Source organism: Triticum aestivum, chromosome 6D (genome assembly GCF_018294505.1).
Source record: "Triticum aestivum cultivar Chinese Spring chromosome 6D, IWGSC CS RefSeq v2.1, whole genome shotgun sequence".
In the NCBI taxonomy this organism is placed as follows: domain Eukaryota; kingdom Viridiplantae; phylum Streptophyta; class Magnoliopsida; order Poales; family Poaceae; genus Triticum; species Triticum aestivum.
The window spans coordinates 357,485,056-357,501,029 of NC_057811.1; the positions used below are offsets into that span (position 1 = coordinate 357,485,056).

Consider the following 15,974-nt stretch of genomic DNA (forward strand, 5'->3'; position numbering starts at 1 on the left):
TCCGGTGACCCCCCTCATCACCGACGACCGAGGTCGCCGGCGGAGGGGTGTCGCCGGAGAACGGCGCTGGAAGATTGGACTCTCCTGGCGGCGGCTAGGGTTCCAGCCGCCAGGAGCGAGAGACGTCAGAGTTCTTTGTTTCAGTTGGCAATTGCACTGATCATTTGATTTCACTATACTAAAACATAATTACATAAAAATCATTTTGTATTTTTACAATGATGAGTATCTAAATAAATATTTTTTAATAAAATTGAATTCTATCGGTTTAATAGCGCCACCTCCCTTGGGAATAGGAAGTAGTACTACTAAATTCGAACTTAATCCATTCCAAATCCAATCGAATCAAATCCGCGCAAACTACTTGCACATAAATGTGCCACTATCCTACGTTATCCACTGTCGTCCCGTCCTATGACATTGTGCTAATCTTCCGGGGCCGAAGATAATTACTCCCTCCATCTCATAATATCGTTTTAACATTACATTAGTGTCAAAAACTTTTTTATATATTAATGTTAAAAACGTTCTTATATTTTGGGACAGAGGGAGTACTATACACAATTGGACCCAAACGGCAACGTTTGTTATACGGTCAGTAGGTAAGCGACCTACCGTATGGCCGTGTATCAATACCGGGACAGGGGGGCGGTGGACCGATTCTCTTCTTTAAAAGGCCTCCGAAAAATCTCCCCGTTTCCTCCCAGCGCTTCTCCCCTTCCATTCGAGGAAATCTTTTGTCGCGGGGTTCGATTCGCCTCTCGATTCAACCCCAAGTTTTCCATCAATTTGGGCTCCATTCTCGCGAAAGTTGGGAATTCGGAGCATTTTCTGGTCGATTTGAGGCCGGCGGGGGGTCGGAAGGTGCGACCCTTTGATCGAATCGCCCGCGCAAAGGCTTGTATTCGGCTGTAATTTGGCTCCGCATGTGTGATTCTTGATTTCTGCTCGCCCGGGTAGAAGGCCAATTGGCGGTTCCTTGGCTCCAATCCTACCTTCGCTCGGCAAACCTTAGGCGCCGGGTGCTCCGTCTGCTAGGAAGGCTGCCATAATCCGCGCAATTTGGTCTTAGATGGGGACGGGATCAAGCATCCTTGGCGCCGATGCCGATTGGGGTGAGACGTCTCTCGGCGACATGCCGGAGAGCTGCGTGGCGGCGGTGCTGCTCAACCTTGACCCGCCGGAGATCTGCCAAGTAGCCTGCCTCAACCGCGCCTTCCGGGGCGCCGCATCCGCGGACTGCGTCTGGGCCGGCAAGCTGCCCGCTAACTACCGGTACCTTGCGGCCCTCGCAGCTGCCGCTGATGATGAGGGCGATGGCGACGGAGACGGCAATGTCAAGCCCTGCTCCCCTATATCGACTAAGAAGGGGATTTACGCGCGCCTGTGCCGACCTACTCCATTTGATGGCGGTACAAAGGTAGCTCATTTAACTAATCTTTTATGGCAGCTGATCATATACGTAGATGATTAATTGAGCAGATATAGTGTTTAATACTGGAAACTGGAGAGGATTTCTATTTCCTTTTTTGTTCATGTTTGATTGATTTGGCTGTAGTTCTGTTCATGGACCCTTCTTGCTTGGAATGAATTCTTCTGCTTAAAAGGCAACCATGCTGTGATTTGCAGGAATTCTGGATCGAGAAGAACAAGGGAGGTCTTTGTATGTCCATCTCCTCAAAAGCGATGGCGATCACAGGTATAGATGACCGAAGATATTGGAGCCACCTTGTCACAGAGGAATCAAGGTAATTTCTTCCTCTTGCTGACCTTTATACATTTTTTCTCTGAGATGTGAATTCCAATAGTTGCCATTGAAGAAACCATCTCAGCAGTTGGTTTTCTGATTCAGGTTAAAGCCATATGCACTGGAGTATCGCTGACATATTCTTCCTTAACTCCTAAAGAACCTATTTTGCATACTGTTTTTACTTCATTGCTGGGTTGTTTTGCTTAATCCTATTTAACTAATGTATACTCTTTAATATGATTATATAATGCTGTAATACTCTGTAGCTGGTTAGGCTATTGCATAGTTTCATGGTATACTTAGTTGATAAGAGCAACTCTAGCAGACCCCGCAAAACGCGTATGCAGTTCGCGCAAAACAGCTTTTGCGGGCCGGCGCGGGCTGGCACAGATGCAGACCCCCCAAACGGATCCGTAAAAAAGTATATTCGCGGAATATGCTTTTTTACGGGTCGGCTATGTGGGTTCTGCTCTTTGCGCCGCTGCATCCCCGCAAATCATCAGCCCGCAAATCTCAAATCCAACATAATTCAACAATCGAAAACAAACTGAATTATTCAAATCAAACATAAAACAATAATCATCCGCATTACAAATAATTATTCAAATCACCGTAGCAAACTTAAAATAATGCCATACAAAACTTGTCATGAATACAAATACAAATGAATACAAAAATTAGTCACTGTCCAGCCCTTTGCCAATGGTGCTCAATGAGATCTTCCTGAAGTTGAAAGTGTGTGTCTGCATTTTCAATCTCCTTGTATGTCTGAAGAAAAGCTCTAATGTGGTTTGGGTCTCTAGCTGGTTTGACACGGCTACCCACATTATCGTAAAAGAATTCTAAGTCCATTCCTCTCTCATCTTCAAGAATCATATTGTGCAGGATAACACAGCAAGTCATGCTATTCTTCAGGATTTTCTTATGCCAAAAACGAGCAGGACCTCGGACAATAGCAAACCTAGATTGCAAAACACTGAATGCTCTTTCAATGTCTTTTCGGGCTGCCTCTTGCACCCTTGCAAATTCACATTGTTTTTTTGTTTTGGGTTCTTTGATGCTCTTGACAAATGTGCACCAAGGAGGATATATACCATCTGCAAGATAGTACCCCTTTGTGTATTCATGCCCATTGATAGTGTAGTTGCAAGTAGGAGCATCACCACTAGCAAGCCTAGCAAACAAATGAGAGCGTTGCAACACATTGATATCATTGAGTGTGCCGGGCATACCAAAAAAGCAATGCCAAATCCATAAATCCTCGGATGCTACGGCCTCTAGCACAATTGTTGCATCACGAGACTTGCCACAATACATTCCTTGCCAAGCCTTGGGGCAATTTTTCCAATTCCAATGCATACAATCAATGCTACCTAGCATCCCAGGCCAACCTCTCCTCTCATTAGCTGCCATCAATTTCTTTGTGTCATCTTCATTTGGTGCCCGAAGATACTCGGGACCAAAGACACGGACGATCACTTTCGCAAATCTACGCACAGACTCAATTGTGCTATCTTCACCAATGCTAAGATACTCATCGGCATAGTCAGCCGGAACGCCATATGCAATCACCCGCATAGCTGCGGAGATTTTTTGATATGCACTAAATCCCTTTAAGCCCGCGGCATTCCTTCTCTGAGTGAAATACCGGCAATTTGCCTCGCAAGCTTCAACAATTTTCACAAAAAGGGATCGGCGCATTCGGTACCTTCTGCGGAAGAGGTGTGCAGGATATGTAGGATTCTCCGAAAAATAATCTTGCATCAACATCTCGTTTCCAAGATGGCGATTCCGCGAAATGCACAGACGCCCGACAGTAGATCCTCGCCTCCTCTTTCGGTACTCGTCTTCATGCTCCTTCACGGCAAGCGCCATGACCAATGTTTGCTGCCGAAAGGTCGCAAGCATGGTCTCCACATCCGAGTCGTCCGAATCGGACGAATCGGATAGCAAGAACTTCTCGCACGGGGTCAACTCCATCTACACGCACGCCGGCGCGTCAATCTACTACATAGCTCGCGAAAATCACAAAAAAGGGACTAACCGGTGGCGAGTGATCCCGGGCGGCCACGAGGGTGGTGCGCTCGGCGGTGGTCGATCCCAGCGGCGGCGGCGACTGGGGGGCGGCTCTTCTCGCCGGACCCGGAGGGGCGGTGCAGCGGCTTGGCGCGGGAGGGTGTGAGGCGGCCCCGCGGAGCGATTCCGCCCGCAGATATGGCCGGAATCGCCGGCGGCCGGCGGGCGGAAGCAAGGGCGGGCGGCGGCGGAAGGAAGGGGGAAAAGAGCGCGGGCTGAAATGTCCCTCCCGCCAACTGCTTCTCTGTGATGCAGGGCACCGCAGCCGCGAGGGGGAAACCCGCGTTTTCCCGGGTTGGGGCCGGAAATTTGCCGCGCCCCCTAAAAATTTTTGCGGGCTGGGGCGGGATGTGGGGTCTGGTCGGGCGGGCTTTCCGGCCCGTACCCGCATTTTGGCGGTTATTTTGCGGGTCGGGGTCGGATGCGGGGTCTGCTAGAGTTGCTCTAAGAGCCAATTTTCCAAATTAGGAAAATCATTTTAAAGTCAGCAGTTAACCTCAAATTGCCTAAATGTTGCTAATTTTGCAGGCTACTTGATTCCAGTCATTGGATGTTAACCTTGTATTAGCATAAGCTAGAGTGAAATATGCAACACTACTAATTCAGGAGATAGTGATCAGTGAGAAGTAAAACATTTCATCTGACACAGATCTATTATGGTATATTTAAGAGACATTAAAATGAGTGTTCATATTTGCTTTGTGGGGCTGGAAATTCCCGTATTAATCAGCTAAAAAGAGAACAACATACTATAAAAAGAAATTCCCACATTAACCGACTACAAACAGAGAGATCAACAGAAGAGGTTCTCTGAAAGGAAAAGATATATTGGAAAATATATGGTGGCCTGGTGAGAATAGAATTATTTTATGAAATAACCTTCTTGCCTTGAACGTATGGGATATGGAGAGTGAATAATCTAAGTGAGACATGGTCACACATTAGAGGGGGACATTTTGATGCATAGATAAGGTATTTGAAGGCATATTTTACTTTTGCATTTAAAAATTGGAATACACGTATAGTGCCTTAAAATAGTATTTATGTTTTCCCTTTGTCTCAAAGTTATTTAATTTTGATGTACATTGTAGTAATTTGTGTTGCTTTGTACTGGCATTATTTTTTTCATAAGTGAGCTATTCGTCAAGTACGTTTCTAATTATATCTTGGAGTGTACCTAGTATTCCATTATAAAGCGTTTGTATGTATTGATGTTTTGTTGCATATAGTCAGCCATATACTGGGTTTAGGGTTATCAGCTTCAGAGATTGTGACTTATGAAACGCTTGATTACAAGTTCTGCTATCAGGTTATTAGTCTTGTTATTTTTTCTACATTTCCTAGCCCTTCGATTGTTTCATCTTTCATGTTATATTTTTTCCTACATATTCTGGTAAATGGAGGTTTGCTGAGTTTCTTCCGTGTGCTATTTCAGATTCCATAGTGTTGCCTATCTTCAGCAAATTTGGTGGCTTGAAGTGGGTGGGGAGCTTGATTTCTGCTTCCCTGCAGGTTCATACAGCCTGTTTTTCCGTCTTCACCTGGGTCGAGCGCACAGACGCATGGGTCGTCGGGTTTGTGGAACTGAGCTCATTCATGGGTGGGATGCCAGACCCACGCGGTTCCAGCTCTCAACATCGGACGAACAGCAGGCTACATCGGAGTATTATCTAGATGGACCGGGAAGCTGGATTCTCTACCACGTCGGTGATTTTGTCATCTCGAACTCGGATGAGCTGACCAGCCTGAAGTATTCAATGATGCAGATTGACTGCACCCATACGAAAGGTGGTTTGTGCGTTGATTCGGTTGCGATATACCCGAAAGGGTATCGGCGCGAGAACATGAACATGGTCTACATGTGATGAGATTTTGCAGAGTGGTTGCGGTGCTGCAGCGACACGAGGCAATTCAGAGGGAGATGGCTAGTATTTTTCCTGTCCATTCTTATCTGAAGGTCCTTGTATATATCATTTTCTTTCTTCTTCCTTTCTGGTGAGAGTTTTGCATTTTGTTCTGTATTCTTTGTAGTGTTAGTTACACAGCTAGGGAGGTAGGGGAGATCTAGAAGCAGGTTAACTTGACATGTTATTTGCGGAGTGCACAGTACTAGTCGTGTAATAAGCGGTCAATACCATCTTCATCTGTAATTTTCATCAGCATAATGATGTTTGGCGAGCTGGGTGTTCCTCTCTGCGTCGCCCTATGATTATAATTAATTTTATCTTCTTGACCATTTGGGTGTTCCAGCCCTTCGTTTGTTTTTATTTGTCAGCTTGAATGTATTAGAATGATACTCTCAGGGTGATGTTGATGTGCTCGGAGCGCCGGTGCCTAACCTCGGGATCGGGGACATGTTTGCCATCAAACTTGTTGAATACATATCTAAATTGGATGCTAAATCTGAAAAAAAAATGGTTGGATGCCTCTTGAAGCAAAAGGCATCGGGGACAAATGCAAGGATGGCGCTCACTTGGCTGCTAAATTTGAAAAGAAAAATGATTGGATGCATCTTGAAGCAGAAGGCATCGGGGACAAATGCAATAAGGATGACGCTCACCATCGATCTGGCATCTGCAATAAGAAATCTAGCAAGTGCAATGACAAGAGTGGTAATAGGGAGGTGTAGGTGCTTCCATGATACAATTGTCTAGACTGCAAACGTTGGCTCCCATGTGTCTATTGTCCTTGTTATTATATCCATCTCAAGTTGTTGTTGGTCGATGGGTTTCATTGATATGACCCAAGTGTCTGTGGCTGCATTGAGTCTATGTTGGGTGTGTTTGTTGGGGTCCTGTGGCTCCATAGTCAGGAGTAGTATGCATGAGTGAGCAAGTTCGTGATTATATTAACCTGGTTTTTGTCAATTAACCAGCAACTTTATCCTTCCTAACTAATGGATATCTTTCAAATCTCTACTTTAGAATAAAAATGTCAAGGAAAACAGAGAATATTCAGTTTTTACACTACGCAGCGCCTCATATCTCCAAAGCCAGCTCTGCTGATCTCGATCGCTCATGCCCGGAGCATGCAGCTGGACCTCTTCCGAGCGGTCGCTTGCTGTTCGGCAGCTGTCATCAGCCCAAACAAAGCAAGCACAGCTTCTTAGAGCATCTTCAATAGGTGCCAAGTTTAAGGCACCAAAACTGATTTGAAGCAAAAATTGGAACATCAAAATGTTCATCTTCAACCGTTGCTCTAAAATTGATGCCATAAAATACATCACGGTCGTCTTCTTGTGGTTGCTCTATTTTAGGGCACCTGTTGAAGCAACAGTGTGATGTAAAACAATTGTTTTCTTATGGTCTTGCGATGCCTCTTTGCCTTAAAAATTTGCTCCTGCCGCCCAAGTGTTGCAAATTTGCAGCACTGTATGTTGTATTTTGCAGTGCTCTATCCTTGAAGTAATTTTTTGGCATCTGGTGCACTTGAAGCAACGTTTTTGCCCCCTCGTGATGTAAAAATCGGCTGTGCCCTATTTTACACAACCTGCCGAAGATGCTCTTAGAAAACCAGAGCTGAGTTAACTGATCATTCGCCTCAGCAGTTTCCGCTTCTCATCGATAGCACAGACTGGAAGCCTTCCACTTTCTCACCTGGGCAGCAGATGCCAGTAATTTCATACTACTACTTTATTTTTTACTAAACACAGAACAAACATATACTACACATACACACACTCATTCCAGTTAACAAACACACGCACGCCCTACCACTAGCAACCAAACATTCCACCGGAATGAAACAACCCGGGCATGCTACACCATGACAGGTTTGAGAGGATTATGATAAAAAACAATCTCAAACTCTTCCAAGTCAGATTATGCTACATACAACAGGGCTCTCAGATCAAGATCTTGGAGCTCACATAACCACAAACTAGGGTTGCAGGCACATATAATCGATGACATTAACTAGAGGTAGGATGAAACGAAATACATCGGAGTTGCTGATAACGGCACAATCAAGATTTAAGATGTTGGAACAGCTCAGGCAGATGGGCATTCGTGAGCTTGGTCCGTTTAGTTATCTCGCGTTGCTTCTTCTTAGGCTTAGCCTTTGGTTTCACGCCATGGATCTGGGCTGCTGCTCGTCGTTTCGTGGTGTCGGTCATCGGCTTCATGCCGTTCTTCTGGAGCTCCTTTTCGATATCAACCATATCACGCGGTAACTCAATCCCACGGAAGAGCTCCTTCAGGTCATCATCAACCTTGATCTTCACTTTTGGATCATTAGGGTAAACAATGTCCTCCTGTGAATCCATGTTTGACAACAGCCAAACTTCACCTGCTGCCTTCAGAGCCTAGAAGCCAACAATATGGGTTATAAAGATATACGCAATGTATAACATGTGTAGTAGTGTACGCAAACCATGGCACTCAAGATTATCCATCATATGCTACCAGACCAAAAGAAACCCATATGAAACAACTGTTATTTACAGACCCCTCTAGTTCAGAGCTTGCAGGACTGACTTGTGCCCTCTTACAGAATTTCTTGGAAACTTCCTACATAAACGGATATTCTCATGATGTATCTATGATGACAACACAACTCATGGTACCCCAAAACTGTCCAGAGGGACTGACAGCATTTCAACAAGGTATGCCATTGGTAATTTTACCAGGTCTAGATGCTAAGAAACATGAGTGACCACTAAACCTCCCATCGTGGTACTCTGAAGTCCAGAGTTAAAATGAGAAGTATTAAGCACCATTGGGTGAAACTACAAATATCCAAGTAGATTGGGGATAAACCAATAGGCACATGACTGCAAGATTAATTGAAACATTACAATGGTTGGGTACCATAAACAGTTAACTAGCAACTGGTTAACCAAGAAACTGCAAAGTATCACCTTCAGGAGAATTAGGGTCACATATTCTCACCTGCAAATCTTCCAATACACTTGGGTATGCATCCTTCACTTCCACAACAGCAAGACCCTCCTGGTGACACCTTATCAAATCAAGTAGTTGATCTTTCCCCTCCAGATCATGCTTGGACTGCACAGGTTCCAACAGCCAAATAACAATGACACCTTCGAACTAATTCAACTTCAAACAGAAAGATAAGTCTATGGAGATAACACATTTCTCATGTTATGTTCTTCATATCAATTACAAAAATTATTATATATGAAGCAAGAAGCGCTTAGAAGATTCAAGCTAAGTATTGAAAACATAACTGGTAAGTAACAATTACCTTGTACGAGAAACGTCTCCCATCATAGTGTACTTTGAGGTTATTCCTCAGACTGTCAAAGACAGCCTTATTACCATTGATATCAACGTAAGTTGCATCATTTATTTGCTCTGCCGTAAAAGCTTGTCTTGTCTGCAGTAAAATATCAATTCCAGTAGTGAGACACAGCACTGCAATTTATAAATAAGGTTCACATAATGCTCTTGGTGAAGATATTTACAACTTCTAAAGCCAAAGAATGTTAATGCGCAGAAAGCAAACCATGGTAGAAAATTGTTATAACACTGTTCATATTTGCTTTTTATATCGAAAAACTGTAGGCGTAGGGAAGCCCCGGCAGTAGAATTTTATTAAGAACATAAATATTTACAAGAAGAGATATACAACAGCTATATACAGAAGAGAGAGGGGCGGGCGGGCTTAGCCCAGATCATCAAGCCAGCCTATAAGGGGAATCTTAAGCTCCTCATTCATAGCTCATTCTGAAAGGAAAAAGAAAAAGGCCCCACTTCAAGAGGAAGGGCAAAGCGCCTAAACTACGGTTCATTGTCAAAGATTTTACAGTTTCTTTGTTCTCAAATGCTCCAAGCAGCAACAGAGAAAGCCTCCACGAAGAAGGGTTTGCTGAAGGACCCCCTGGCCAAAACAATCATGTTCTCCATCCCAGATCACTATCCAAATGTAGATTGATCGGCACCCAACACTCTATGCTCAAGTGGCAATTCAAGAAGAGGTGATCTCTGGTATCAAGGTTGGCCATCCTCGCAGAGCACGTAGTTAACAACTGTTCCTGACCTGGAAATTCCGTCTCTGCAAACTAATGCCTTAATCTTGGAGGAGCATTTAGAGTTCCAGAACCGGTTTGAGAAGAAAAAAAAGGGGCCTGAATATGACCGAAAGAGAGCCTATAGGTTTTGGAGGCAGAGAAAGATGGCCCCCACTTATAAATCCAAATGTCAACTCCGTTGTTATTACGGTTATGCTGGAGAATCATCTACCTGAATTCATCAAAGGCTTGCAAGAGGATCCTGAGTGAAAAGACGTCACTGACCAAGGCAAGATTATTGATGGCAAACGAGTTAATTTGCTTCCCTCTAAGAACCGGAGACCAGTTGTCCCCCCCCCCCCCCCACACACACACACCGATACGATTCCAATATGTACATGCAAACCAGATCAAGAAGTATGGGCGTGGATCTTTCACATTCAAATTGGATTGGATGTGAACTGGAATACTGGATCAAACTTATTTAATATGAGGTGAATGTCTGAAGTTTGAATATGGACGCTGATCCATTCCCACCTTTACTAACAGCACACATCCAGTCAAACAGTCTATAGTCCTACTTTAGTTAGCAGGAAGGTGGAAACAATTATCAGCCTAAACCCTAAATATTAATTAATTCCACATGAAGAATCATAACAATATCTGGCATATAAACTCAATTAGCAGAATACTGCTTTTAGAATGTATTACCATGATGATTTGCAGGATCAACGAAAGAATTTGCAACGCCTTAACAGGGGAAGAAATTTGCCATCTTACACTAGTGTGGGGAAAAAATAACGTTGTAGCTTAGCAAGAAGTACCTTGTAAAGCAATTCAATGACAAGTTTGATCTGTGCCCCAACAGGAGATTTCCTAATCGAATTAATGTCTTGCAGCCTTTCTGTATCGTTTGAAAATTTAATAGGTTGTGCAGGCCTTGCTGGAGCAGATGGAGCATTAATCGGTTGGGCCCTGTGCTTTGGTTTTGTGGTTGAAGCTTGGCTTGCAGCTATGCTGGCCAAAGATGACTGGCACCTCTCCTGCTGCTGCTTAAATCTGGAGAGGCTATCCTTGAGATCCATCTACAAATGGCATGCTCATAAGCAATTATTAAAATCATGAATGCAGACAACTGAACAGGAAAAAAACAACTGTCTACTATGCTCTTCTCTACAAAGTAAAGCAACTAGACATATGCTATCAAACACCTTAAATCTGGTATGAGGTGATACAATCTGAGTTGGTAAAGGCACACTCTGGATGCTCCTACATAAATGCAACTAGAAATGTATCACTGTTGAGGTTTTGGGAAGCTATTTACACTAAATAATTATTACTTATTAACGCATTGTAGTTCCACATCACTATCTGGTGATGCGCAACAGAAGCTACGCCAGTAGAGGACACTCTTATTGACCGGAGCTAGAGGCATTGCACATTGCAGTACTGGCTTCACCTTTTGTAGCATTGACCCAGCCAGGTACAGCGCAGGCCACCACAAGTCTGCGAAAGCTTAAGGAAGAGAAACCGGACACACCTTCCCTGTTCTTGCCAAGTTCAAGTGAATAAGCATCCTTGTTGTCTCATGTCCCCCTTCATCATCCATACTATGGTGATGGCTTGATGCATTGCCATCCATTGCTTCTCAACGTTGAGATTCAACGGGGCATGAGAAATGTGCACGTGATGACTGGGTGATGCGGACCAAACTAGTTATATATTCCCTCTGTTTCTAAATATAAGCCTTTCTAGAGATTCCAATAAGGACTACATAAGGAGCAAAATGAGTGAATCTACACTCCAAAATATGTCTATATACATCCGTATGTAGTCCGTATTGGAATCTCTAAAAAGTCTTATATTTAGAAATGGAGGGAGTATATATTTAGTTGTGCACCTTTTGTACTTTCCCAGTTCTATAAGGGGCTTTCTGCATATTGTACTGCACATGTACGTGTATATATACCAGCCTATGGCCACCTGAGAATACAAGTTGCATATTTCCTAACATGGATTAGAGCCCTAGGTTTTTTTTTTCTCTTCGGACGAGCAACTTGTGCTTGATCCCATCTTGTGCCGTCTCCTCCTCTTAGACGACTGACACCGCTCCCGCCGCTGCTGCCTGGCCACCGCCGTTCTCCACTGGTGCCGCCTCCCCTCCCCATCCACCAGCTCTCGACTCTGCCTGCCTGTCAGCCCCGCCCGCACGCGCCAGCTCCCAATCCATCGTCCTAGTCCGCTCTGGCTGCTTCCTCTACCATGCATCACACACAGCCGCCACACCTTGACTCCTCTCTTTCCCTCGCCGCCCAACCATGCACGATCACACCAGTGCTCCGTCGGCAGCGCTTCGTGTGCTACAGCCAAACCCGCATCACTGCCGCCACACACTAGTGCTGCAGGAGAAATAGAAGCAAAGCACAGAGGGTTGGCGCTCGCTTGTGGAGGGGTCACCAATGCGCCAGCCTCGCTGCTACTCCGTTAGCCGCTGTCCGCCGAACAGCACACCCCGCATCTCCATTCAATTCCACATCGTTGCGCCTCGAGGGCAAGGTTGGTTGATCCTCGGCGGCTAGGGGTGCTCATGGCAGGAGGAGCTAGGCGTCGACCTCCCGAGCCCCGTCGAAGCTCACACTCGATCAGGAGGAACCCCACCTAGATGAGGAGAGCCTTGACCTTGGGAACGGCAGAGAACACGTTGGCGGATGTGGAGGAGGGCAGAAGAAGGCAGCGGCGAGGAGCACGAAAAGGTGGAGATGGCGACGAAGGTTGCTCTTTGCTCAGGAACGGAGAGGATGAAGACCGCAGCATGAAATTTCCATTGGGACACAAATTTCGTGGATGGACCGCACTCCAAAAATGGGCTTGCGGACTGCAAATATGGAGGCTGGAGGGGCAAGCATGGAGGGTGCTTCAAAATTTATGGCAATGAGTGTGGAATGACGAATCTACTAGAGCAACCTTTTGGGCCAGAAACTCCAAACTGACGGTAAATATGGAGTTCAGGCTGCTTTGACAATTTTGCTAGAGTTGCTCCAATAAGTAAAGAAAATAATTCAAATGCCAAGAGAGAGAGCCGTACCATTTGGTACAACTAATCCTTCTCATGCTCCTCCTTTTATTTTAAGCATCCATACAAGAAACCAACTGTAAAGACCGCTTGTAAGTGTCACGCAGCAACCTCATTTTTAGACCATGTACAACTACCAACAAGAACATAGCAACCTTTTCTTCCATGGTAACATATACACTGTCACGGAGGCCACACTTCTGTGCACAAGTCAGGGAAGTTCCACTTAGTTAAACACAATGCATCATAGCAGGACACTTCCGAACCATCATACATCTCTTTGGGAAAATACTTCCTAAGATTACGCCTTTGCTCATCGTCATTAAAGCTGCCTAAATTCGTTCGTCCGCTTTGTGTACCGAGATATGTTAGCGCAAAAGACATGATTCAAAATACAATTTTGTAAACACAATTTTTCTCCTGCTCCTTCTTTTATTTCAGCATCCATGCAAGAAACTAGCTCTAATTGATCTGACATGATTCTGCTACGATCTGCTTGTAAGATGTTGCGTACAACAAGACAGCGGTAAATTCTTTGTGCAAGTTTGGATGAAGAATTACCTTCAAACTGCGAGAAGAACACCACTGCAGTCAGCTGGAGAGCAGGACAACCAGCAGTGCACAATCGGATAGAACAACAGGACAACCTAAAAAAACAGCAGCAGAGGATTAGGGTTCATGTCGAGCTGCTCCAATGGAGAAGGCTGTAAGAGGGAGGGGCGACGGGGGAAGGGGTGACATGGGGCTCGGGGAGGAGGATGGGGAGGTGGCAGGCGGCGGAGGCCGGGGACGACGGCGGCGTCGAGCAGCCCGCCACGGAGGCCGAGATGCGGGGCAGCGGGGAGGGGGACGGGTCCAGGAGAGAGCGGGAACGGGGAGATGACTGCGGCGCGGGATGTTGGAAGACGTCCGGAGAGAGAGGAAGCAAGGAGGAGCCGGAGGGCACTGACCTGCTCGCCGCCGGGAGTCTCTCCGTCGCTTTTGGATAGAAGGACTGAAGGACGCACGGGGTGGAGCGCCAGGCCGCCAGCCAATTGCAGAAAACCGAGACCGCGGGCGCGCAGGTTTTTTTTCTTCTTCTTTTCTTTTTGCGGCAACCGCGGGCGCGCAGGTAGTTTCGATACGGCTTGGTATTGGTGGCTCCGATTTTCAGGAGTGGATTCCACAGCCATATGACTAGCCACAATGAATAGTAACATAGAGTAGTAACATGAGCATAGAGTGCAGCGATTTGACTCCCGGGCCCAGATGAGCCCGGGCCAAATGAAAAAATAAAAAAAAATTCAAAAAAATTCAAAAAATTCCAAAAAAAAATCGGGTGGTAGATAATTAGGTGCGTGAGGTTCGCTGCAAAATGCAACTCGTTTGGACATTTGAGCAAGTCTGTGCAAAAAAGACAAAATCGGGGTCTGTGAAAAAGTTTACTGTTCACAAACTGTTTTGACCCGATTTGTCTTTTTTGCCGAGGCCTACTCAGATGTCCAAATGGGTTGAATTTTGGAGCGGACCTCACGCATCAACTTATCTACCACCCGAATTTTTTTTGGATTTTTTTGAATTTTTCTAGTATTTTTTTTTGAATTTTTTGCTTATCAGGTGCAGATGAGCCCGGGCTCCAGGATGAATTATCCCATGAGCATGTTACTACTCTATGTTACTACCTCTATAGTGGGAAGTAACATATGTGTGGTAACATGCAATACTTCATTTATTATGATATAGACTCATCTTGCTTTGGTACGTGTGATGTTACAGTAACTAGCTAAGTTATTAGGACTACCTCTCTCTTCATTAACTCATTGCCACATACACAAATTTGCTGAGTTGGACTTGAAGTTACTTCCACTGTGGCTAGTCTATATGTGCAGTATCAATTTTGAACTAGAGCTAACGCACCTTTGCCGCGTTGTTTTTCATTCGTGGGGTAGGGCATCTCCAACCCCAAGCCGGACACCGCTTGTCCGTCCATGGACCGATGGAAACCAATTTGTTGACATAGATGCGGGAGCTCGCCATCCAACCATAATCGTATACATTTCAAATCATATTTCAACAAATTGAACAAAATTCATCAAACAGAATATATTTTGTTGAAGTTGATAGAAATGGAAATTTTTTGTTTTTGCCACTCTAAATTTTGTCAATTTTCCTTATGCCACTCTAGATTTTGACATTTCACTTTTGTCACTCTTAGTTATTGAAAATTATCACAATTGCCATTTTGTGGCAAAAGCAAAATAATTTTATTTTACTTTTGTCACTCTTAGTTTTTGACAATTGTGATACATAGTCAAAAGCTATCACAATTGTCAAAAGCTAAGAGTGGCAAAAGAGAAATGTCAAAATCTCGAGTGGCATATGAAAAAATGGCAAAAACTAGAGTGGCAAAACCAAATTTTTCCCGACAGAAATAGCACAATTCATCCATAAATAGCATACAAATATTTCTAGTACTCCCTCCATTTTGATATACAAGGCCAGAAACTCAAATTACAGGTACCAAGGTAAAATTAAATACATGTTTTATAACCCAGCTTTTCTTTTCGTTTACTGGGATCATTAATACACTACATGCATGCAAGAAAACTGAATGGAGATAGTACGAGGAAACATCATTAACTTTTGCTGAGTATCATTACGACTGCATGCATGCAAATATGAAACAAGTTGCTAGTACGATGAAATATTATTAATTTTTGCCTCGATTACTGTTGGTGGCCTTGTATAGATGCAAAATGTACATTCCATAATGGCTTCATATAACTAAATGGAGGGAGTACAACAATAGCTCACCATCTAAAAAAACAACATGAAGTTTGAAAATAAGCTCTGTCGGGCGTGGTGTCCGCCATGGACGTTGTCGATAGGGGGGCCTATCTGGCTGAGGACAGATCCTGGGTGCACGGTGGCGCAGTACAAGGCGGGCAGGCACGTGGGTGGGGTTGCGGACGTCCGATAATGCCTGGGCGGCGGCCGGAGAGATATGATGGCGGAGGAGGACGGGGAGGGTGTGTATGCAAAGCAAGGGGAGCATGGCGGGGGTGGAAGAGAATGGCGCCGAGAGGAGGGATTTGAGTGGGTCAGCTATGCCGGAGTCCTATGTG

At 44.8% G+C, this 15,974-nt stretch overlaps 2 protein-coding genes across 2 annotated transcripts; one reads left to right on the forward strand and one right to left on the reverse strand.

Moving 5' to 3' along the window:
* The first annotated feature begins 661 nt into the window (after positions 1–661).
* Positions 662–6,062, forward strand: LOC123145081 (F-box protein PP2-A13). The gene is made up of 3 exons (XM_044564396.1): positions 662–1,420; positions 1,630–1,748; positions 5,262–6,062. Exons 1-3 carry the CDS (start codon positions 1,073–1,075, stop codon positions 5,689–5,691), a joined length of 897 nt encoding a protein of 298 aa, XP_044420331.1. The 5' UTR covers positions 662–1,072; the 3' UTR covers positions 5,692–6,062.
* A 1,520-nt stretch (positions 6,063–7,582) lies between these two features.
* On the reverse strand, positions 7,583–14,017 carry LOC123145082 (uncharacterized). The gene is made up of 6 exons (XM_044564397.1): positions 13,821–14,017; positions 13,432–13,517; positions 10,622–10,882; positions 9,032–9,163; positions 8,716–8,832; positions 7,583–8,129 (listed from the first exon to the last, which is right to left on the reverse strand). The coding sequence occupies exons 3-6, from the start codon at positions 10,880–10,882 to the stop codon at positions 7,791–7,793; spliced, it is 849 nt and encodes a 282-aa protein (XP_044420332.1). The 5' UTR covers positions 13,432–13,517; positions 13,821–14,017; the 3' UTR covers positions 7,583–7,790.
* Between the last annotated feature and the right edge of the window lie 1,957 nt (positions 14,018–15,974).

Excerpts from the sequence above, each read along its gene's own strand:
- LOC123145081 (XM_044564396.1), top strand. The coding sequence starts at position 1,073 with ATGGGGACGGGATCAAGCATCCTTGGCGCCGATGCCGATTGGGGTGAG. Across the intron at positions 1,421-1,629 it reads CATTTGATGGCGGTACAAAG|GAATTCTGGATCGAGAAGAA; the intron begins GTAGCTCATTTA and ends TGTGATTTGCAG. Across the intron at positions 1,749-5,261 it reads CTTGTCACAGAGGAATCAAG|ATTCCATAGTGTTGCCTATC; the intron begins GTAATTTCTTCC and ends GTGCTATTTCAG.
- LOC123145082 (XM_044564397.1), bottom strand. The coding sequence starts at position 10,882 with ATGGATCTCAAGGATAGCCTCTCCAGATTTAAGCAGCAGCAGGAGAGG. Across the intron at positions 8,833-9,031 it reads GGAGACGTTTCTCGTACAAG|TCCAAGCATGATCTGGAGGG; the intron begins GTAATTGTTACT and ends GAACCTGTGCAG. Across the intron at positions 8,130-8,715 it reads GTGTATTGGAAGATTTGCAG|GCTCTGAAGGCAGCAGGTGA; the intron begins GTGAGAATATGT and ends GTTGGCTTCTAG.